The following is a 24,242-nucleotide window of genomic DNA, read 5'->3' as shown; positions in this document are numbered from 1 at the left end:
TCAAAACTATTTCCCCATGAAATGGAGAGCAGAACCCAAGAAGCCATTAATGCAAGGTTTATGCCAATGTTTACAACTCACCAAGAAAGAGCTTGCAAGGATTTTTTGACAGGCAATTTCCATCCCCTCCAGCCTGCTATGTGAGACGAAAGGGATTCAGCATAAGCAGTTGTGGAATTGCAAAGCAAGAAAAGAAGACATAATTTCTGATCCTCTACACACACACACACACACAATCAAAAGGGAGGGGTAGGGTGGGTGTTGTTTTAGTTAAAACAGGAAGAAGTTGAGTAGTATTCTACAAAGTTGTGCAGGTTTTGTATAGAAACATAGTTTAAAACACCAGGTGCCAATGGGTTATTTAAAATGGTTACCATACTGCAACTGATGAAGCAGGCTCTAGTCAACAAAAGCTTATACACATATTTAGTCTTTTATGATGCAGTAAGACTCTTGTTTCTTGCTGCAACAGAGTAACACAGCTGCCTCTCTGGAACTGACACTGCGGTACTTGCGCCAATGTATACACATAGATTATGGCGTGGTGGGGGGAATCGCTAAAGGGCAGTAAAAGAGAGTGCTTAATTGCAAAAGGCCATCTTATAAAGCAACCCACGGCTGCCGGACACCATCCAGGTAATTAATCCTTTTTTCACCCCTATACTTTTTAATTAAGGAATGTACTGATTTGCATTATCTAAACCGCAAAATTGATTTTTCATTTTCTCGTCCGTGGAATGATGTCTTGGGTGTCAGGATTCTCATTTGTTTGTAAAGACCAGAGCAAGAGAAATAAATTAATGTACTGTATTAAAAGCAGGGAGGTGGACAGAGACTTGCCAATGATTCAAGGTAGAGAGCCATTAACACAGACATATTCTTGAGGTTTGAACAACCTTCTCATTTCAGCTGTGCTCGGAGCATTCAGGAAGTGTGTCAAGGGCTTATATATTATATATTTTATTATATATGATATATCTAGATATATATACACAGATACAGTTGATGTACATTTTTAAATGGTCTGACATATAAAAGCATACATAAAAATTGCTGAGCCAAATGATTTAGAACAAGTCATTTTATTTCACTATAATTAATGTACTCTTCCCACTAGGGATTTATGCAATTAAATAATTAGCCATAATGTCACCCAAGGGTGTTCTTAATGACTTTTCGTATACATTTGTCTCTGTTAACAATAACTCAGCCTTATCAAGCTGATTTTTTCCAGGGGAAACATTTATTTTCTTTGTCTCATTTTTTTTAAAGAAAAAAAAAGATTAGTCATTTTTCTACTTTTAAGTTTGATTTGAAGCTTATTCCCACTCTTTTCAAAGAGTGCAGATAGACCTTCGGGGGATCTAGTTGAGGCTTTCTATTTCTATTATTAAAGTACGTTAGTAGCTATACAACATTATAGACCAACTTCTGCAAAAAGGGGAAAATGATTATTATTTTTAAAGGAAGTATCCATGGAATCAAAACGAAGTTTCAGCTGCTGTTTAAGTGTAATCAGAACTGCTCTTATGTCATAGACTCATAGAATTGTAGAGTTGTCAGTGTTTTAATATCCTGACACGGACAGAAAAAGCAATGAAGACATTGTCACATGAGCATTTTATTATTATTAGAAAATCAACTACTGTAACTCTCCTGATGGCTTCATTCCAATTCACAGGCTTCAAAATTGCTGTGCTCTGGGCTGTTTCACACATAACACAACACAACAAATGTACTGTGCATCTACTCACAATAAAAAAATGGACCTAACCCCTATTTTCTCTGGTGCTTACCCATACAATGTGTGCATCTTCAAATGCTTATTAGCTGCGTTCACACATTGCTGCATTTTGGTGTAGAGCAACAACAACAACAAAGTTTTAAAATGAAACACTTGAAAAGACCCTAAATCACATTGATAGAAATGTTGCTAAGATTAATTCAGAGAGAGAGAGAGAGAGAGAGAGAGAGAAGAAATATCACCTTTATGAAGGCTGAGTAATGTCTACAATTCATTATATTAGTTTTCAGACTAAAAATCAGATTCTTTTTCTTTTTAATGACCCAAGGGGAGAGGAAATTCCAAAGCTTTCAGTTGTGGACCCTAATGTGGCATAGTTTTGGACTAGGAATAGGGAAACATGAGTTCAAATCTCCACTCTGCCATGACGTTCACTGAGTGACTATGGATCAGTCACTATTTCTTAGTCCACCCAGTTTCAGAAGCCTTCTTTTAAAAAAGAGACAGGATTTTTATGTTTACTTTGTCATGAAGATGGAGAAAGTCATGTACATGAGCTCCTTGGGAGAAGAGCAAGGTTTATACATAGTTAACCCTCCATCTCTTTTCTTTTCTTTCTTTTCGCAAATGTCATGTGACCTTCATCACATCCACACCCCAGTTTGCTCATCATGAATCAAACACCTCCTTCACTCTCCGAATGCAGGACAGGAGCAGTTCATTTTCACTTTCCAAATTACAGAAAAGTTTAGCTTTTTGTTAGGTCTGTTCTATGTTTCATGTGGAAGAATGATGGGATACAAATATGATGGTTCAACACCTTTTTTTATAAACCATTTTGCTGTGAAGCTCACTGGGGCACCTTGGACCAGTCACGGCCTCTCAGCCTAACCTACCTCACAGGGCTGTTGTGTGGGTAAAAAGGGGGAGGGGGACTAGGGTTGGGAAGGCCTAGGCTCATCAAAGTCATGAAGCTCAGCAGGGGATCTTGGGCCGGTGACCCTCTCTTGGCCTTGTCTACCTCGCAGGGTTGTCATCAGGATAAATGGGGGAGGTCAGAGAACCATGTACACCACCGTGTGCTCCTTGTAGAAAAGGTGGGGCTTTAAATTATAAATGCTGGTAACTTTGCCTCAGCTCCTACAGTTGATGGTAGCTGAGAGATTGGAAGTCATCACCATAAGGCCTTCCCACCAGAATGAGTTTTACTGGAAAAACAGTAAGATAAGAGGAGCCTGTTGGATCAGCCCAATGGCCCATCTAGCCCTTCATCCTATTATCCTATTATCATGTGACCAAGCAGATACCTGGAGGGTAGCAGGGGGGGACCTACAGGGGGGTAGGTCCCCCCTGCTGCCCCCAGGTGGGGGGGGGGCTCTGAAAAACCAGTTGCTGGCTACAAGGGAAGTTTGTTGTTTAGAATAGCTTTGCAAGGGCATTTGAAATGCAATGGTTGATTTAGAACTTAATAACCACTGGCTGCAGAAGAGCCTGCTTTTTGTGTGGTGGGGGTGGGGAGGTTATAAAAAACCAGAAAGTGGAAGGGACTCCAAAGGCCCTCAGCACAGTGGGGAAGAGATCTAGCAGGCTCACAGTCCCCAGTTTGCAAAGTTTGCAACTGAGTGAGAGATGCATTAGCAGAGATTTCTACCTGACTGAGCGTATTCCATCCCCTGCAGAAACAGGTTGACTCTGTTTATTCCCCTTCTTTGGCTTGTGGGAGAAGCGGGAGGGAGGAGAGAGTCCTCTCCCGCTGCTGCTCTAATCTAGATCTAAAAGCTGTTTGATCAGATTTCCGGATTCACTCGCGGCTCTCTAGCGCCACCCTTAGAGAATGCGCGCAACTTCCATTGCTTTTCTGTTTGGTTTCCTGTGTCCCTCCACACACACGCGCACACTTGACTTTTAAGTTATTATATTTGCTTTCGCACATCAACCACTTCAGAGGGGGAGGCTTTGTGCCTTATTAGCTGATCCAAAGGAACAGCAAGGCGTAGCAGGGAGAATCCAAAGAGGGAGAAAAAGCTGACTTCTTTTCCTCCTCTGCCGTTCAAAACCTGTTGCAAGCGACTCTCTCTCCCTGTCGGGGTGGGTTTGGTCACACCCGAAGAATCGGAGGAACTGTGAACAGGCAGACGAGATCCGCTGCAGCGAGTCACAAAGGGGTGTGCAACCAGAACCGGGTGTGGTTGCAAAACAAGGGAATATCCGTGGCGTTGCTCGTTTTACAACGGAGAGGCTAGAAAAAGATAACAGACAAAATCCCTGCCCCTAACCACCGCCTCCCGCGACCCTTGATAACACACACTCCAGAATAACTCCTGGTTCGCTCTGGTTATGGGTACACGTGAAGAGTGAAAACTTCAGAATCACTCCTGATTACGAAGCTTACTCCGAAATAACTTGTGTTTTTCTTTGATACGCATACATTTAAAAGGCTCCTAAAGAACGCCTGGATTTTTGGATTTTTGTTTTGTTTTATACCTTCACATAGAGGCATAAAACAAATTAGCCTCCAATTAGCTTAAGGTATATAAGAAGAGAAGACTCCGGGATCACTCCGTGATTTTCTTTTACATAAACTTAGAGCGAAGGAAACTCTAATAAGGATTTTCTTAAATGTAAATAAAAACACACATGTTCAGATACGTGCGCGTGTGAGTATTAAATGCGCGCACCCCTACACAAACACAGGTACGCCAGAGAGAGAAGGCGGGGACGAGGAATGTCCCCTTCGGTGCCAAGATCTCACATCGGTGGCCAACGGGCAGCGTCGTATCAAGTTGAATGGTTCAACGAGGGCCTTCCCATTTGTTAATTGAGGCAATTACACCCCAGTGGCAATGGGCAGCCTGGTCTCTGGGCAGCCATCAATCATTCTCTCCTTGATCTGTCAGTGCCTCCTCTCTGCGGCTCTCCGCCGCCTCCCCTGGTGCTTCGCCGGGCTCCTGCTTATGCGAGGCCGTTTCCAGATTCTGGTGGGGAGGGTCCCTTAGGAGCCCCGGATTTACACTGGACGGGATGCTCGGGGAAAGGAGGGCTGGTCCGGTGGGATCTAGGAGGGAGGGCGAGAGCAGAATAGAGGAGGAAGTCTCGTCTCTTCCCTCAACGCCCCAGCTAGGTCCTACTTTTCTGTTTCTGTCTGCCCCCACCCCCGGGGGAGGAAAAAAAATTAAGTGGGGGGGGGACGAGCTGTTTACAGAAGGGTTTCAACTAATCATTTATCATACGGTCACAGACCCGTACAGATAAGGGTTTCTTTTCTGCCCTATTTTGAATTTTGGGATTTCTTGGGGACTAGCAAAAGGCAGATAACTTCATTGAAAGTTCTTAAAACCCCGTGTGTGTTTGTGTCTATTGGAAACATTGTTGGGGCTTTGGCGTCCTTTTTTAACCTGACAGGAGAATATAAGTATTTTGAAGGCGCATAATCTGACCCAGAAAGGGCAAAGTATATTTCGAGGTGAGCGAGAAGTGTCCCACATGTTAAGATATGGGAGGCAGTATATGTTAGTGACAGAGTCCATACACTGAGGAGGGGGGCTTGCCCCCTTCCCCCCTCTGGCGCCACCCATGGTGAGTCCCCATGTTAGAAGGCGAAAGGTGCCAGGGTGAAACTGAGAGGTCCCTTCTAAAACTCTGTCTGGGTATAGGCAGGCAGCTAGCAACTAAAACCAGTCTCGAACTTCAGCTCCCATCGCCTGTGGTCACTGACCACGCTGGCTGGGGGTCCAACAGTGTATGGAGGGCCACAGGTGAGCCATACCTGAAACACACACGCCAAAGCCCCAACTATTGTTTTATTCGTATTCCAAAGTGGGCATTGGTGAACTGAGTCAATCAATTATTCTCCCAGTTCCCATCCCCTCTCAAACACGCTGATCCAATGCATGCTTACTTGGGAGTAAGTGCCCTCCGGCCCCTCCCATTGAATTCAGTTGCACTTACTCCCAAGTAAGCGTGCATAAGGTTCCATGACGTCCTACAGCTCAACCCCGTAGAATGCATGTCCATCCAGGAGAAAGATCCATTGAGTGGAACTTCGCTGACCATGCCTCGCACCCCGCGGATGCTCCGGATCCAAGAAGTCTGGTGCTACTCTAGAATCACCTGCTGCGCCATTTCCCTGTTTGGAAACCTAGCTCATAAAACCTGGGTCCCTTGGTTAGGGAAGACGAGTCAGTGATGAGAGAGGGGGAGAGAAATAAGTTGAAATCATTTGTGCACTGACCGCCGACAACGGGGGAAAATAATTTCTTTTATAGTAATATAATCATGACACGCCAATAAAAGTTGCGTCTTTTTACAGCCAGGTTAAATACGCATCTTCCAGGTGGTCGAAGGATTGATCCAGAAGATCATAAAGTGCGTGTGGGTTGCCTGAGGGTGGAGGAGAGAGAACACAGCCTCGTTTGGAAAGGCTGCAGCAATACAAAGTTTCTGTCTGGAGGGACTACTGAAGCCCTCCATTAACTTTAGGATAGAGCAATTCCTGTGCATATCTGTTCAGAGGTAAGCCCCATTAAGTACAATGAGTACCAGGCAAGTTTGCGTATGTTTTAAGACTTTTTTTGTTATTGTGTGTGTTTAGATGGGGAGGGGCGTGTTAAGGAGGTAGGAGGAGAAAACCTTAAGAGTGGAGGTTCAAAAAGGAGATGGGATCGTAATTCTTGCGCCATCAATATACAGGTCTTTATAAAGAGCAACCCGCGCAAAAAAAAGGGGCTTCTCCCTCTCGCGGTTTAGCAATCATATTTCGACCGGAAGAGGAGAAGGAAACGGGTAGGCGAGGGATGACCATGAACAAAGATAGTTTCACCGTGATCCTCTATTATTACAGTCTGAGCCCTTCTCCTTTATTTAGCTGTGCGTCCAGCAGAGAAAGGAGTGCTTGTGCAAAGGGGATTCCTACGCCCCCACTGTAGGGCCTACAGGGTGGCAACGGCTGGCGACGAAGTTACTAAGGAATCTGGGTGCATATGAGGTGGCCATGGGGTTGGGGACAGGTAAGGGATTTATGGAGTTATACTGACTGGGGAAATGGTCTTCCTGATCTGCCATTGGACCAATGAGCGCATCCCATGCTGGTTTGCGGAGTGGAAAGGAGGAAAGAAAATCAGGTCGCGATCCTGCAGGCATTTTAGCTGGCGCTAAAGCCCATTTAACTCAACTGAGTTGAACACGCCGAGGACTGAGATTAGGATTGGACCTCATAGTACGGGTATAGAGTGGTAAACAGCAGCTCCCGGGATTTCATTTGTTCCTGTGGGGTGAGTGGGGGAGCCCCTAGGGGAAGCAAGTGTGTTTCTCTAGGTGGTGGTGAAGGAAACGTGGTGTTTCTTCCCGCTGGTGGCGATGACGCTGCAGTGGAGGAACGTAAAGGTGGATTCTGTCCTTTTGTGTTCTCAAATCTGGGTTTGGGTTGTGTGAAAAGAGAGGGGGGAGGGGGGAGGTATGGGAAAGCAAACAAACGAAAAGCAACAACAGGAACTAGCGATTTATAGAGGGAGATATTTAACCCTCTCCCAGCAGGGACGGACAAGAATGAAGCTGCCCGTTTGTTTCACAGCAGAGGGATGATGAAGTCCTTTCCTGCGGTGATATATAGCAATTGTAATAGTAGTAATAGTTAATAATAATAATAATAATAATAATAATAATAATAATATATTCCAATAGAAACCAAGCAAATAAACTAAGCTGAGGGAGGGAAAGGTTGTGTGAGCATGCATGTCTAATATTGTTGTTGTTTTGTTTTTGTTTTTTGCGGGGGGAACCCATGAATCCGTTTCCAACACAAACGGGTAGCAAAAGAGCGAGTAAGCTTCAGAGTGCACCAGAACTCTTCCTCGGGCTGGGTGGCGCAAGCGGGAGCTGGGAGTAAAGGAAACCGCGGGGAAGCTGGTTTGTCATGGAAGTCATCGCTTCTGCCTTGGTCGACAACAATGCACTTTTGTTGTATAGGCAGAAAGGGGCGTGGTTGGGGCGGGCCTGAAGGGCGCCTGCACTTTCGAATTGACCACACCACTGCTTGTCATTACCCTCTGCAAAAAAAGAAAAGCAAAAAGAGGCAAGGTTAGGGCTCTGCCTTTAAATTTGACGTGCACAGAGGCCCCGTTCACGGAATAAATAATAACAACAACAATAACAACAATAATGCCAGATACAAGCAAGGGCGCCTTTTAAGATGCTCAGCGCGAGGCTCAGGATTGGCACGAAGAACTCGGGATTACTTATGACGTCACTCGGCTCCGCTGGCTGGGGAGCGGCGCGCGAAAGGACTCGAACGGGAACAGAAAAACAATGCACAAGCGAACTCTTCCACGGCTTGCCAGCTTTGACGTTTCCTTCCCACCCACCCACCCACTCCGGGCACCCCTCCACCACCACCATCATCACCAATTTCTTTCCAACATCCTCCTCTCCGCTCCCCCCCCCGCCTCTCCAGCGAAACTCGTCCTCTGTTGAGCTGTTCTCCCCCTCCATAGATTCTATCTATCTATCTATGCATCTATAAATGATCCATATCTATATTTATAGCCCCTCTCTTTCCAAGAAGCATCAGGATGAGGAGGGGGCGGGCGGGGAGCTCCGGCGGAGGCTGCGAGCCTCTTTTCCGCAGATGCCCGCTTGCAATCATTTATAATTCACGTGTGTAGAGAGGGCGGGCGGGGCGCGAGGGGGGGGGGAGTGTTGCGAAGAGAAGAAATAAAAAATAATCCATCGCAATCCTGCTCGTAATTGATCGTCATCAAGAGGCAGCGTGGGGATGGGGGTGTGAAAAGGTGGGTCGGGAGGGAAGGAGGGGGAGGACTCAGTGGCGAAGGATTTGGGGAGGGGGGAGAAAGGGGGGGTCACCCAAACCTCCGTTCAAAAAAAGAAAACCCACCCCAAACAAAACTGGAAAGCAACGATGTCTTTTTCACAGCTTGGATATCCTTACAACACGTCTTCTCAGGTAAGTCCAAACACCCACCACCACTTTTTATTATTATTTTTACTGTGGGGGGAGAACCGGGTCTGTGGCGTGGCGTGCAATGTCAGGTATCTTTTCAAAGCCTCCTTTGCATTTATCTAGTTTTAATCATTTTTGTTTGTTTGTTTCAAATGAATATCTGGAGGAGATGCTGCGTCGCCCCCTCCCACCTTCCTTTGATCTGTGTGATGGCTGTCTGCGTGCGCGTGTTTGAATGAATGGGAAATATGGTGAACCGGCATACTCCTCGTACCCAAGTTTACTCAGGAGTAAGACAGGTTGTTTGCAATGGGACTCAATCCCAAAGAAAGATGCAGAGGATCGCAGCAAGAATTTGTTTCCTCATGACTACCTGTTCAGTTTTAAGTGGTGGCAAGTTTAGGCGGAAGGGGGGGGGGTGTTCCTGAAGTTCATTTGATCTGCAAATCTCTTATTGATTTTCCACTGAAGGCGATCCGTGTATGTGTTGTTTGGGTACAGGTATTTATAGGACTGGCACAGTTTGGGTGTGCTCCCCCTCCTCTCAGATCCAATAAATATTGACATACGGTTCTTTGAGTGAGAAAATAACTTGGAAATAAAGTTTTGCCAAGGCAACCAAAGCTGTTCTAAGATACTGACTTGGAAGATACTGACTTGGAAGGAAAGTCCAATCGATTCCAATGGAACTTATGGACTCGTCGCAGTTTTCTCACGCGAAGAGGCATTCCTACACATACCTGGTTGAGAAGTCAGTCCCGTTTTGGAAGGGGGCGATCGCTACTGAGCCCACACGCTTTCTAGTCCAATTTAGATTTGGATTTCGGATTCTGCTTATTCCGGTGTAATCCACAAGAGTCAGCCCCCCCCCCCAATTATTTGTTTTCTTTTTACCTGAGGGGTAGGCGGGGGTAGAGACCTGGGAGGGCGAGGTGTGTATGTGAAAGAAAGAATAACAGCGCATGCAGCCAATTAATTCAGTGTCATTTACTCTATTGTGTCATACGGTGTAATGCAAATTGCAAAAGTATACTATGACTTGATCTAGAATTCAGGAACCTACCTTACAGCGAGTCAGACCATCTGTCCATCCAGTTCAGTATTGTCTACACTGACTGGCAGCCGTTCTCCAGGCTTTCAGATAGGGGTGTATCTCCCAGGCTTATCTTATATATACTTTAAAGAGAGAAAAAATCGGTCTTTTAATTGACTGGTATCCGCTGCTCTCTCATGGGAGCAACCTTTCTGCTTCCCCTTGCTTTCCAAGCCTTCCTGCCTGACTTCGGTCCCAGGTGCCTCATCCCCGCCGACTTCGTGCCTCTGAGGATGAAGCTGGAAGCCTCCCATAGTGTTACACCTGCCCAGCCTCCCCTCCCCGCTACCTGCATCCCCCCCATATAATTTAAGGGAAGGTGGTATCTTTTAAGAGTCTCATCCGGCTTGCCACGATGGTACCTTCCCTCTCTCTCCCTTTCCATTAAGATTTCCAAGCCACTCGGAACAGGAATTCTAAGCAAAACATTACATTCGCTTTAGGGGCTTCCTTTGCTGTAAATTTGGGGTTGGTTTAGCAGACTCTGTGCTTCTGGCGTCCCGCTTTGGAGAGCCTCCTCCGGACCCCTGGATCTCCACAGCCCCATTGACCGGCTGGATCCTACTCGGAAGGAAGCACCGTCCGTTTCTTCAGGGCTAACAAGGGTTTCTCCCCCAGCACCCACCCGCTCCAAATGTGCTTTGCAATTAACATGAAATTGTTTCTCGACTTTCTTTCTTGCGTTTTTCTAATTATTTCTCTCTCTTTCCCTTTCTCTCTGAACTCCAGTTTTTCGTCTCAGCCACCTCTAGTACCGCTTGCTGTGACTCAGGGACCCGATCCGTCTCCGATGTGTCCTCGGGATCTTCTTCCCAAACGGCCACCCTCTGCTGCCCCTCTTACGAGAACAGGCTGTTGGCCGGCTCCAGGACGGACCTCAATGCGGCGCTGGGGATGTACGGCTCGCCCTACGCAGCTGCGGCCGGCCAAAGTTACGCCAATTACCTCCCGTACGGAGCGGATCCGTCCACACTGTACACCACGCTGGTGAGTGAAGCGAAGGCACAGGCCTTCCGCTCCCCTATGACTTTCGCGCTACAATTTGGTTACTAAGAGGAAAAGGGGGCGCTAGTCCCTGTTGACCTGGTAATGCACCTAATCGTATTAGCAATTTTGCAGCTGGGCGGAGGGGAATCAGAATGCGATGATTACATTACAAGGCGATGATGTTTACTCGGAAGTAAAATCCTGCGCTGTTTCTTGATGTTTGGTTCCCTTCTGAGTCTCTTTCCTAGCGTACAATTCTTACTAGGAAATTATAAAGCCCCACTAAGATCCGTGCTACTTACTTCCGAGTAGACATATTTGGATTTGGGGAGGTCCGTGTAGACCTGTTGGGTATTGAGAAACCTTAGGCACTCCAAGGTAGGAGTAGGCCCGCCCCACTGAACACAACTGGGTCATAGGTTGGGGATCCTTTCAGCAGGGTTCGGGGATATGCATAATTTTATTCTGAGCAAACATGCATAGACTTGAGCCGCGGGACAGCGGTCCCTGTCCACACTCACCTGGAAGAGCGCGCGGGGAATTTAACTGGGATCTGCACAAAACCAAAGCGGCGTGGAAAGGAGGACTTGCGGTTGTGCACAGATTCGGGTCCCCAAATTCCACAAGAGCAATTCTTATACTCGAAGCAGAAACCTCTCCTCCACTTTCCACCGATGATTTGCGACTCATTGAAGGCCGGGACCTATTGTTTTGTCTTGTTTCTTAATTGTAATTCGTTGCTCCCAAAACGATGTCAAGATAATGTAAAAATAAAGAGCTCCATCCCTGTACCTCCTTCATAATACACAAAAGGGTCTCTGCCCCGAGGTGGCTTGCAGTTATTACACTGATCCGGAGAGGAGACCAAAAAGAGGGAGACTAAAAAAGAGGGAGACAATTCTATTGTCATCTCCGAAGTAATTCCTTGTGAGTCCAATGGAGCGTACACATTGGCAAATGTCATTATAATTACACCCGAAGGTCGTTTTCTAAAACTAGCATGCTTCAGAAACTTAATATTTATGATAAGTTCATTAAAAAAAATCTATCCCCCTTTTCTAGCCGATCCACCCATCCTTGACTTCCAAGCGAAACAAAATTTAGGGATTTTTTAGTTAAAAAGCAGCAAGGTGGGACAGCTCTGCGTTAAAGTTGGTAGGATTTTAACAATGCAGCTCCCTGTTTATTTGAAAACAGGTCCCATTTGTTCAACGGCAATTGCTGCTCAGTAAATGTGTTTTAGGACTGCAGTTTCAGGATCGCACCATGGAGGTGAAAACCCAACATGGGAATTGTGTATGTGTATAGTCAACCCTGGCCTCAACGCAAAGGGGAAGAAATAGCAACTTCGGGAATCGTCCCCAAATAGTCCTATACTCAGCTGGGGCTTACTCCCATGAAAGCCTGAACAGCCTAAACGCTCTCATTAGTCCAAAAGGTACTTAATCCGGATTAAGGAATCCAGAGTAGCGGGTCCGATTTCACACAGTCATTGCTATTGGTTAGTCGGGGCATCTCGGCCCGGAGTAGGGTGGACTGGAAAGGAAGGAAAAAACATGCGGGATCTCCCTTCGTACTCAGCCTTAAAACACTTTTAATGCGTTTTCTAGAACTCCCAGTACGACATCAAGGACGGCTCCTCCGCTTTGCACGCGGGGATTGCACAGCCCACGGCCGCCGCCTACTACACCTACGAGCATTCCTTTGGGCAGTACCAATACGACAGGTAACAAGCGCTTTGATCAGCCGAGCGGGAGCTCTTTAGATCTGCCCGCGACTGTTGGGAGCTACAGCAGCCTCCGACATTCTCCCTCCCCCGCCCTACCAATTGACTCGTCTCTCTGTGTGTTAATCCCGGGCGATCTGGGGAGCAGCCATCAGGAATAGCACGACTCCATTCGAAGGTTTGCTTTTGCAGTGGCGCCTGGAATGCTAGGCGTGCTTTGCAAAGGGCAAAGGAGCCCCTTCCAAGGCCTTTCAAGCGACTCCTCTGTACCTGATACTGAGTGGGATCCATTGGCCCATCTAGCTCAGCGTTCCTCACAATGACACATAGCAGCTCTCCAGGATTTCAAACAAGGAACCTTCTCACACGGCCAGTGTTGACTCTGGGGCCTTCTGCATACATTGCAGAGGGTGGTGATCCTATGGATAGTCATTTACTGTTTGCATTTATATAGCTGTCCCTTAACAGAACTTTTGTGAGGGGCTCCCACAGCAATAAAATAATAGGCTAACATTAACATACAGTATAAAACAATAAAAACTAGAGCAAATCAACTGAGGGAGAAACTCTGGGAATCATAGCTCTGTGAGGGGAATAGACGTCTCCTCCTAACAACCTTCAGCAGCTACAGTTCCCAGAATTCTTTGGGGGAAGCCATGACTTTTCAAAGTGGGATCTTAATACTTTAAATGTACGTGTGAATGTGGCCTGTCTAGAGTGAAAGGCAACAGCTCTCCAGGAGATAGAAGCCCTTCTTGAGGATGGCTGAGACTAATCTGGGACTGTCTCCATGCAAAGCTTGTCCTTCTTTTGTCACTGACCTTTGTAAGCTAGTTACTCTGCTGTCAGTACAACCTTTCATCTGGCCTAGCAATATATACATGCAAAAGAGGGCAGGCCAGCACCAAGACCTGTATTTTTTCATAATAATCACTATTATAATTATTAAGCAATATAGCATTGGGGTTTGCCTAAATCTTTTTATTTGGTTCAGGCCAATGGCATCCTGTTCTCACAGTGGCCAACCAGATGCCTGTGGGAAACAGTCAAGCAGGACCTGAGCAGGAGACCACTCTCACTCCTGTGGTTTCCAGCAGTGGGTATTCAGATGCATTACTGCCTCTGACTGTGGAGGCAAAACACAGCCATTCTGGCTTGTAGCCATTGGTATCCTCCATAAATTCATCTTTCATAGCCATCAAAAATCCTCTTTCATAGCCATCCAAGTTGGTGCCCATCACTGCCTCCTGGGGCGATTCCATAGTTTAACTAGGTGCTATGTGAAGAATTTATTCACTATGTGAAGTAATTATTTTTATCTGTGATGAATCTTCCAGCATTGTTCTAGTGTTATGAGACAGGGAGGAAAACTTTTCTCTACCCACTTTCTCCATGTCATGCATAATTTTATAAAACTGCAACCCAGATGAGGATTCTGCAATCCTCCAGATGTTGTTGGATCCCAACTTCCATCAGCCAGTGTGGCCAGTGATTAGGGATGATGATGATGATAATAAATATATTATTTATACCCTGCTCATCTGGTTGGGTTTCCCCAGCCACTCTGGGCAGCTTCCAACTGAATATTAAAAACAATACAGCATCAAACATTAAAAACTACCCTAAATGGGGCCGCCTTGAGTTGTCTTTTAATGATGGGAGCTGGAGTCCAACAACATATGGGGGATGCACAATTCCCCACAATTTCCCTACTTTCTGCTGGTAGACCTCTTCTGTCTTAAACTTCCCACAGCACTGAGAAGCCACAATGAGGAAAAGTATGGCCTGCTGCTTTTCTGTTTGTTATATAGCTTTTGGGTGATGTGTGAGAGTGTTGTTAGGTTGAAGTCCTATATTCATTTACAAGAGAGTAAGCCCCATTGAACTTAGAGTGATTTACCTCTGAGTAAATAGGTACCACTCCAGCAGGAAGGTAAATGGTGTTTTCATGAGCTGCTCTGGTTCACCAGAATGACCTGGAAGCTGTACGCCGGCTCCCTCGGCCAATAAAGCGAGATGAGCGCTGCAACCCCAGAGTCAGCCACGACTGGACCTAATGGCCAGGGGTCCTTTTACCTTTAAATGTGCATAAGATGGCATTGCCAATAGGGCTCTGAAGAGGAAGTAGTTTCTATCTCACACTATCCTGTACTTTTCTTTTTTAAATACGTAAATAGAAGAAAGTACTCACCACCTGCAAGATGCAAATGACTAGAATATTCAATTAAAATATATTTGAGTAACATTTCTCATTCTTGCCATCTTTTAGACCTGATGATAGCAAAAGGTGTAGAAATGCAATCCTTTGCAGGCATGCTCAGAAGTCCTATTGAGTTTAGTAGAACATGCTTCCCTGTAAGGGTGTATAGAATTCTATCTAAACACTCTTATTGGGGAGTAAGCTCCATTGTATTCAGTGGATCAAACTTGTGAGTAAATTTGCCTAGAATCACCAACAAATGACCTCCACAACTGGAGACATTAAGCTGTTAGTTGCTGGAAACTGCAGGGGGGAAGATGCTCTTGTGCTCGGGTCTTGTTTGTGGGTATCCAGTAGGAATCTGGTTGGCATTGTGAGAACAGGATGCTGGACTAGATGGGCCACTAGTCTCATCCAGCAGGTGTGTCTTATGTTATTAAGCCTATGAATGGGCTGTAGTTATCTTCTCATTGGCCAATGCCTCTATAGATATGGAAATTATTTCCCAGTTACACAGAAGTTGTGTTCATTTTGACGCTGTTGCAATTTGTGGTTCCATTCTGCCTGAAAAGTAGCATATGCACCTCCATACTGGCTCAGAAAACCATGTTCAGCATCTTTATCTCTCTCCCAGATATGGAACAGTGGATTTTAGCAGCTCAGCCAGACGCAAGAATGCCACCCGAGAGACCACTAGCACTTTGAAGACGTGGCTGTATGAGCACCGGAAAAACCCCTACCCTACCAAAGGAGAGAAGATCATGCTGGCCATCATCACCAAGATGACACTCACTCAGGTCTCCACCTGGTTTGCCAATGCTCGGAGAAGGCTCAAGAAAGAGAATAAGATGACCTGGTCTCCAAAAAACAAAGCAGGAGAAGAGAGGCGAGAGGATGGGAGAAGGAATGGTGAAGACTGTGGCAGTGAAAATGAAAGCAAAGGTAGGCTTGGAAATGGACTTGCTGGATGCCTCTTGATCTAATCTACTTTACAGAGTGGTTGTGAAGATATAATGGATTCTTTGGAAGAAAACATAAAATAAAGTAATTATTATATTGTATTTCCTGGAGCCATCTGGTTGACCACTGTGGAGTGCAGGGGGCTGGTCTTGATAGACCGGGGTGGAGAACCTTTGGGCCTCCAGATGTTGCTGGACTGCAGAATCCATCAACCCCAGATGGCAGGATCAAGACTGATGGGAGTTGTAGTCCAGCAACATTTTGAGGGACACAGATATTCTCCAACTCTGAGATACTGTAGATCTTTGATCTGATCTCTCAAGGCTCCTCTTATGTTCAGTTTTTGATGCCCTGCTGGATCACACCAAATGTCTATCAAGTGGTCTACCAGATGCCTCCAGTAAGCCCACAGCGCCCCACCTGTGCTCAGTGGTGTACTGTCTCTGCTTTGAATACAGAAACCAGCCATCATGATGAATGGCCGTTGGTAGAAGTGTATTATTATTTTTCATAAACCATCTTAAAAGCTATCTAAGGTAAATGGCCAACACCACATCTCTGTAGCACGAAGTGCCATAAATTTGATTATATGTAGTGTGACTAAATACACACACATGCACACACACACATACACATACAGAGAGAGAGAGAGAGAGAGAGAGAGAGAGAGAATTTTGTCTAATGTCTAATTCAATATCGGATATGAAGGGAATGCCTTATTTGCTTCTTGTCCTTGGTATTTAGCTAGAGGTTGTCTGAATGTGAAAGTACTAAACTATCAATGTCTGTAAATGAGAAGTGCAAAGTTCTGATCTCCTTGTGTTTTGGCATGGTAGTTCAGGGCTGGCCGGGCCCAATACATTTTGCCACTTGAGGCAAAACTAGTCAATTGTGCCCCCCTGCCACTTCTCCTCTTCCCTTCCCCCACCGCTAGTGCCTCCTCCTCCTTTTCCACCTGAGGTGATTGGAGGTGGCATAGAACAGCCCTGGCATGCTGAAGCTGGTGGTGGAGAAAAAAGGCCAGAGTGGAGAAGGCAGTGCTAGTGGTGGCCCCATTCTTCTCAAGTGGCAGCCAGGAGTGAAAAACTCAAGAGGCAATAAGTGGTCTTCTCCTTGGGATCCCGGATCCACCACCCCTACCAGTTGTCCCCAGCCGGCCACCTGAGGTGACTACCTCATTGAGGCTAGTGTGTGGCCTGGCTTTCCAGTTACTCAGCCTTCTTGTGGGTTGTTGTTGTTGTTTACACATATCCTTTCTGCCCCTGCTTTTCGTTCCAAAATACAGATCCCAAAAGATGCAAAGAAGAAAAGGAATTGCAGTTGAGCGATCTGGAGGACTTGGACGAGGAGGAGGCTGAAATCAAGCTGGAGGCTGAGCCGAAGCATCCACACCAAGAAGTCCCTGGTGTGGGCAGCACCTTGGCCGAGACAGAAAAAAACAACTGCAACCTTAGCCTGCCCAGCCACTTTCAGGCCTTCCCCTGTGCCAAAGCTGACTCGGCACTTACGGGGGACTTCCTTGGCCACAAGGGAGGAGCCACCTTAGTGGGTGGCCTTGGAAATCATGGCCAACCCTACGAAGCCTCTGAGAAGCCCAGGATCTGGTCTTTAGCTCACACAGCGGGGGCCAATGTGATTGTGGGACCCATGAGCCATCCTGCTCAAAGGACAGAGAGCCCTGACTGTTTGGTGCTAAGGGGAAGGCCCCCTGGGGCTGTGGGACAATGCGGTGAGGAGAGGCCCGTGGGCAGCCTTGTGAGAACACAGTCTATTCATGACAAGGCCTTGGAGGAGCTGGCTCAACCGACCAAGATCTTTAAGAATTCGACCTTCAACCTGCAGTCCATCTCTTTAAACTATGCTTCCTATCCCATGCTGGGAGAGACCTGTCAGTATTCAGCAGGAACTGAAGGTAGCCAGCTTCTTGAGATTCCCCCCTTTCTTTCCATATCCAGAAGCACTGCTTGATTTTAGTGAACGGAAGTTTATGTGGTGTGAAAAGCTCTGCCACGGTTTTCTAGGTCCAGGACCACATAATGCACAGCCATTTTTCATGTAGTTACTGGATGAATCCATCGGTTTCTCAAAGAACTTCTGGGAAGTAATGATCTTTCCATGTAGTAGAGTGTAGTAGAGTGTCACAACATGACAAGGAAAAGTCAATGTGCAATAAGTTCACCACTTATTTTAAAATACGTTAGTGGCAAAAATCAAATGTATGTCCAGCAAGAGAACAATATGGTGAAGCTGCTAAGTATCATATAGTTAGGTTTTGATTGAATGGTGAAAATGGACATCTGTACATGCTCAGATCCATGTCCTCACTGGTGATCCAACCTACAGGTACAGGGGAAAATAGCCCCTTTCCTTGAAAAGATTCAGATTTGATCTGAAATGATTTTTTGTAGGGGGGGGGGAGGTAGAAATTTCAATCTGGAATCTTCAACATAAGCCTTTAAACCTGAAGGATTCTTTGTATGTCTTGCTGGTTAAAGTTAGCACAGCAAGGTTCAGCATTTGATTAGTGCCTTCAATAAATCATAATAGAATTGTAGAGTTGGAAGGAACCCTGAGGGTCATCTAGTCCAACCCTTTGCCCACAGCTGTCCCAGGGTGGCCTTGAACCACTAACTTTCTGGTTAATAGCTGGACCCATTGTGCCACCCACTGTTGTGTGGTAACCAAGGCTCAACCCTTCAGATGAATTCCAATATCTATCAGCCCCAGCCAATGTGTCCAGTGGTCCCTGAAGATGGGAGCTGTAGTCCAACAACATACGGAGGGCAAAACATTGGCTGCTTGTGCCCTAAAGACTAAAGATACATTAATGCAACCACATTTTGAAAGTTACTCCCCACCCCTCACTCCCACCCTATGTTTGCTTCCCTGGGAGTATGGCTTACTGAACACACTGGAACTTATTTCTGAGTCAACTTCTGAAACTAGAACGTGAGGATCTCAGGTTGAATTAAGTGCCACCTAGGGTCAAAATAAGCTGTCAGAAAACTGTCCTTCCTTTTAATATTTTTTTAGAGGTTGTTGTGTGTTTCTTCTGTGCTATGTATTGCTGTGGTGTTGCTGAAGTGCACCATTTGACTTCATGGAGACCTTCACCATCATAAGCGCATGCAGGAATGCAGCATAATAATAATAATAATAATAATAATAATAATAATAATAATAATACTCCACCCATCTGGCTGGGTTTCCCCAGCCACTCTGAGCAGTTTACAGCATATATAAAAACATAATAAAACATCAAACATTAAAATCCTACCAATACAGGGCTGCCTTCAGATGTCTTCTAAAAATTGTGTCCTTCTTTATCTCATTGACATCTGAAGGGAGAGCATTCCACAGGAAGGGTGCCACTGACAAGCAGGGCCTTCTGGTTCCCTGTAACTTTGCTTCTCATAGTGAGGGAGCTGCCAGAAGACCCTCAGAGGAGGACCTCAGTATCTGGGCAGAACAATGGAGGTGGAGATGCTGCTTCAGGTATACTGGGCCAAGGCCATTTAGGGCTCTGAGGGTTAGCACCAACACTTTGAATAGCTCACTATTGTCTACACTGACTAGATGCAGTTTTCCAGGGTTTCAGACCAGGGTCTCTCCCAGCCCTGCTTGGAAATGTCAAGGATTGAACCTGGGACCTTCTGGTTGCTCTACCACTGAGCTACAGCCCTCACTCTGTGCAAATGAATACTTCTGACAGACAAATGAGAGGTGTTAGCAAAGCAAAGCAAGCTTCAGGAACACACTTATAAATAAGCAAACAGAACCTACAATAAAATCTTGCAATGCATCCTGAGCTCTTACCAGGAGAGCTTCTGTTCAGGTTTCCTGCCGGCCATCCCTTCCTCTAGATACCATAAGTTGTAAAGGGGCTGAAGCAAGAACCTTTTCTTCTGCAATTTGTTTTCTTTTCCAACTGAAGCTCTACATTCTGTAGGTATGAATCATGTTCAGTCTTTGTAAGGCTATATTATGGAGCTTTTGTCTATTTTTTTTTAAAAAAAAAACCTTTAAAAATGTTTTTTTTTTGTATTTTTGAAAAACTTCAGGTTTCCCCAAATAGGTGATCATAGACACTCCTGCCTCACTTTTTGCATTATTTCAGTTGGCACTTAGCACTTGTTCATTACTGTAGTGATTATCCCTTTCCCCTTCTGAAATTCGTAGCATGGACATTCCTATAAGGACAGTGTTATGCTGAAACTTAGAGAGTTTCCTTAAATCTTGAACTGCACGCATGGAAATGACATACAAGGAATGGGTTGTTTTTTTCCTTGCAGTGTTCCTTGAATTGTTACAGAGACATTTTACGGTATTAGATGATGGACCAAGTTATGGCTGGAAATACTGGCAAATATTGGAGAGACGTGTCATTGTTATATCAAATTACAGAATTGCAGTATTGGAAGGGACCTACAAGGGCCATATAGCCAAACCCTGTGCAATGCAGGTATCACAAGTAAAGAATCCCTGAGAGATGGCCACCCACCCTGTATTTTTACAGAGAGTCCACTACCATCTGTGGTAATCTGTTCCACCGTAGATCAGCTCTTACCGTCAGAAAGTTCTTCCTACGGTTTAGGTAGAATCTCCTTTCCTGTAATTTAAATCCATTGTTTTGGGTCCTACCTTCTGGAGCAGCAGAAGACAATTTTGCTCTATCTTCCACGTGAAAGTGAATTTACCATTTCTTCTGCCACTGCAGCTCTGATAATATCATCTGATTATCTCTGATGGCTCCATCTCTCGGTTGACAGAGCTGGGATGATACAATCTCATACAGTATCATCCCCAATCTGCCACACACACCTGACATGGAGGCCAATGAGAAGAAAATCAGGCCAGAACAGGGACTCATTTAGAGGCACAGAGGGCAGCCTCTGTGAATGGGCTCACATGAATCTTTATTTCAGTTTGTTTCTCTTTTGCAATACAACGGGAGTTTAATTTTGGGGATGGAAAGAAATAAGGCAGGGATGGGGAGCTTGTGGTCCTCCATATGTTGCTGGATTATAACCCTTCATGTGGCTTGGACTGATGTGGGTTGGAGTCCCAAAACATTTGGAATGCCACAGGTTCTGAAACAAAGGTCTGACAAGGGGAAAAATGGCTAAGTTGCATTCAAATATCTCAGTGCTGGAGTTCTGACACCTGCTTAAGAAAAGTGATGGTGGGGCAGAGGTGGCAGTTTTCACCAGCTTCACTGCAGTTCCCCATGCCCACCAAGAATATAATTGCTCTGGAGGGTTGGGAGAACCAACTGAAGCAGCATGTGGTCCATTAGCACAGGGATGGAGTACCAATTGCCCTCTAAATATTGTTGGACTCAAACTCCCATTTGCCTCAGCCAGCGTGGCAAATGGTGAGAGATGATGGAAGTCCAAAAATTCCAGGCTCCTGTTTTTTGCAGTAATGCCTCCACTAGACCATTTGGATCCAGCATATTGATTATGGAGTCATTTGCAGTCAAAATCTGGGAATGTTGGAGAGAGTGGGGAAAGTTGTCCACTGACTCTGATCAAGTATGGTGGTTTTTTAAAAAACAACAACACCCCAAACAAACATTTTCTTTTGTTAAAACAGGGTTTGGGAGAAACATGAGAGGCACTCAAGGTTCCCTAGACCTAAGCGAAGTCTGTCTCAGTCAGCATAAAGACAAACTGAGAACAGCTTTCAGGCCAGTGCTGAAGAGGTGAGAAAGGTGAGTGCCGGAAGAGTTTATACTGTAAGCTGTGATTGCTGAGAAATGCCTCAGTTTAGGATTTCCACCTTCCCCAAAGGTACCTTATTTGTAATTCATTGAGACATAGAAAGTTGCCTTAAACTAAGCCAGACCACTTAAACTAAGCTCAGTATTGTCTACACTGACTGATTGCAGCTCTCAAGGGTTTCAGACAGGGGTCTCTCTCTCAGCCCTACAAGGAGATGCTGGGCGTTGAACCTGGGGTCTTCCCTAAAAATAAAAAACCCAAATGGACTCAGAAGAGTGGCAGCTAGTCTGTTAGGCATATAGGAAACTGCCTAGTACTTCAGGTCAAAGATATACTCGATCATCTATCTATCATCTATATCATCTATCTATCTATCTATCTATCTATCTATCTATCTATCTATCTATCATCTATCTATCTATCTATCTATCTATCTATCTATCTATCTATCTTCTATCATCTATCTATCTATCTATCTATCTATCATCTATCTATCTATCTATATCTATCTAATCTATCTATCTATCTATCATCTATCTATCTATATCTATCTATCTATCATCTATCTATCTATCATCTATCTATCTATCTATCTATCTATCTATCTATCTATCTCTATCTATCTATCATCTATCTATCTCTATCTATCTATCTATCTATCTATCTATCTATCTATCTATCTATCTCTATCTATCTATCTATCTATATCTATCTATCTAATCTATCTATCCACCTATTCCTTGGATAGAAAACTCTATTATCTGATTCCAATTTTGTACTTTTATGTTGGTGTAACCTGCCGTGGGTAGTTCAGAAATCTAATTAATATGAAGAATATTTTTCACTCAATGCCAGGTGATGGGCTGATCTCTTTTCTCTTTCTCAGGCTGATGAAATCCAGCATGCTGGTGAAACATCTCAAGAAGATTTGGAACTTGCAGGCTTTCAGAAGGAACACCCGTCATTCCCAATGCAAATTCCCTTTCTCTCTTTCTCTCTGTGTGTATGTATGTGTGTTTCTTCTCCCTCTCTCTTTCTCTCCACACCCTCCAAAGCATGAACTGCAGCTACAGCTTCTCATGGTAATGGAAGAGAAGAGATGATATTATATATGCACAACTTTCAAGGGACACCAGAGGAAGTCCAACCAGGAAAGCAGCTGTAGGGTCTTGGCTGTGCTACATTATAGGAACACATCCCACACACTGAATTTTGCCACCAGATATATAATTGGACTAGTAATGTCTAGTAAGTTTCAAAAAAAGTTTCAAAAAATGCATCCTGATTTTTGGGGAGGCTTTGGCTTCTGTAATAGACCTACATTGTCTTCTGTGAGAGGCAAGCTGTCAACATGGTTGCTGAGAGATCGTTCAATCTTCCTCTGTTCCTCAAAAATCTATGTGGGATATGGGGGTTCTTCTTTCTTCCTCCATCCTTTCAAAAACAAACAAAAATGACACTTTTTAAAACCCCTTTGTCTTTTTTATTTTTTAAATAAGAGGTATTTGTCAGCCATGTTGTCTTGTACTCTGAAGGGGATTCTTTGGTAGTGCAAAATGCAAGTCTGTTATTTTCTGTCCTTGTACAAAGATATCACGGGAAAGTATTTTTTAAAGTCTCTAATTAAAAACCAAACAAATGAATGTTGTCAAAACAGAAGTGTGACCTTGAAAAGGCCGTGTGCGTGCGTGTGTGAGAGAGAGCAATACCAAGCTGTCATGCACTTTATTTATTTCTCATCTATTTATTTATTGCACTTCGCAACCACCCTTCATCCAAATAAACCCCAGGGCAATTTGCAAACAGATCAATAAAATGCAGATAAAAATATAAACTATCAATTCTGGTGCAGAACGTGGCAGCTAGGTTGTTTGTGGCAGCAAACTACCACCAAAATAAAGCAGCCAACTAGCAAAATTTGTACCAGTTACCAATCTGCTGCTGGTGTTGGTACTAACATAAAAATCCCTATATAGCTCAGGAGCATGTTACTTGAGAGACTGCCTTATCTTTTATACATCTTTTATACATGCAATAGTATATATAGTATGTATAGTATTCTTCTCCTGCAAGTTCCAAAGGCCTCAGAAACCTGCTTGGCAGGAACTCAGATTACAGTTTTTAGTGTGGCTGCCCCTGTTCTGTGGAAGAGCATTCCTATTGAGATACAATAGGGATCCACTATTTGCACTTTCTGGAAACAATTGAAGACATTTTTGTATCCATATGCTTTCCCAGATGGATAAATTGGTGTTTACCACAAGGGCCCGCTTGTTAGGGTTTTGGTCTTCTTTTAAATGTATTAGTTGTTTTTGTGTTTTTAACTGCTTTTAATTATTTTGTATGCAAATTACTTTGAGGCAGAGGTTTAGAAAATGACTGATAAACCAGTGATGATAATAATGTATCAGCAATTGAAAACAGGGTAGAAATACAACAGCCTGCATAATACACCCCAATTTCTGAAATCTTGGAGAGTCTAATCAGCAACACCAAAAGCCTGGACGAAGAAGTGTGCTCTTACTTGGCACCAGAAGCCCACTGCTGCAATAGCTAAGTTCACCTCTAGGTAAAGGTAAAGGGGACCCCTGACCGTTAAGTCCAGTTGCGGACGACTCTGGGGTTGCAGAGTGGGCAGTTCTGTGGCCTGGCTGCCACTAGAAAAGGCTCTGTTTCATGTTGCCATACAGCAAACAATCCCTGCCCATGGGACATAAGCCACTGCCGTGTGTCAAATAGACTGTTGGAACAAGAGCTGGGAGACAAGGGTTGAAATCCTAATTCAGTCATGAAGCTTACTAGGTGACCTTGGGCCAGTCTTGGGCTGGATTGTTGTGAGGATAATAGGAGGAGA

The 24,242-nt window shown here is 44.8% G+C and overlaps 1 protein-coding gene across 2 annotated transcripts; it reads left to right on the top strand.

Annotated features, from left to right (window-relative positions):
• The first annotated feature begins 530 nt into the window (after positions 1-530).
• IRX6 (iroquois homeobox 6) lies at positions 531-23,008 on the top strand. 2 transcript variants are annotated; one of them, XM_081923330.1, is made up of 7 exons: positions 531-636; positions 10,522-10,779; positions 12,390-12,505; positions 15,340-15,647; positions 16,951-17,577; positions 21,261-21,378; positions 22,275-23,008. In XM_081923330.1, the coding sequence occupies exons 2-6, from the start codon at positions 10,687-10,689 to the stop codon at positions 21,371-21,373; spliced, it is 1,257 nt and encodes a 418-aa protein (XP_081779456.1). In that variant the 5' UTR covers positions 531-636; positions 10,522-10,686; the 3' UTR covers positions 21,374-21,378; positions 22,275-23,008. The 2 variants fall into 2 exon arrangements, with proteins under 2 accessions (XP_081779456.1, XP_081779455.1); XM_081923329.1 differs by lacking the exon at positions 531-636 and adding an exon at positions 8,615-8,702.
• The last annotated feature ends 1,234 nt before the right edge of the window (positions 23,009-24,242 follow it).

The sequence above is a fragment of the Podarcis melisellensis genome, assembly GCF_964234715.1.
Source record: "Podarcis melisellensis genome assembly, chromosome: 8".
NCBI classification, from domain to species: Eukaryota; Metazoa; Chordata; class Lepidosauria; order Squamata; family Lacertidae; genus Podarcis; species Podarcis melisellensis.
This window is presented reverse-complemented; position numbering and strand designations above follow the sequence as displayed.

Bases quoted from the DNA above. Each gene is read 5' to 3' on its own strand.
- IRX6 (XM_081923329.1), top strand. From the start codon at position 8,658: ATGTCTTTTTCACAGCTTGGATATCCTTACAACACGTCTTCTCAG. The intron at 12,506-15,339 runs GTAACAAGCGCT...TCTCTCTCCCAG, and splicing joins GGGCAGTACCAATACGACAG to ATATGGAACAGTGGATTTTA. The intron at 15,648-16,950 runs GTAGGCTTGGAA...TCCAAAATACAG, and splicing joins CAGTGAAAATGAAAGCAAAG to ATCCCAAAAGATGCAAAGAA.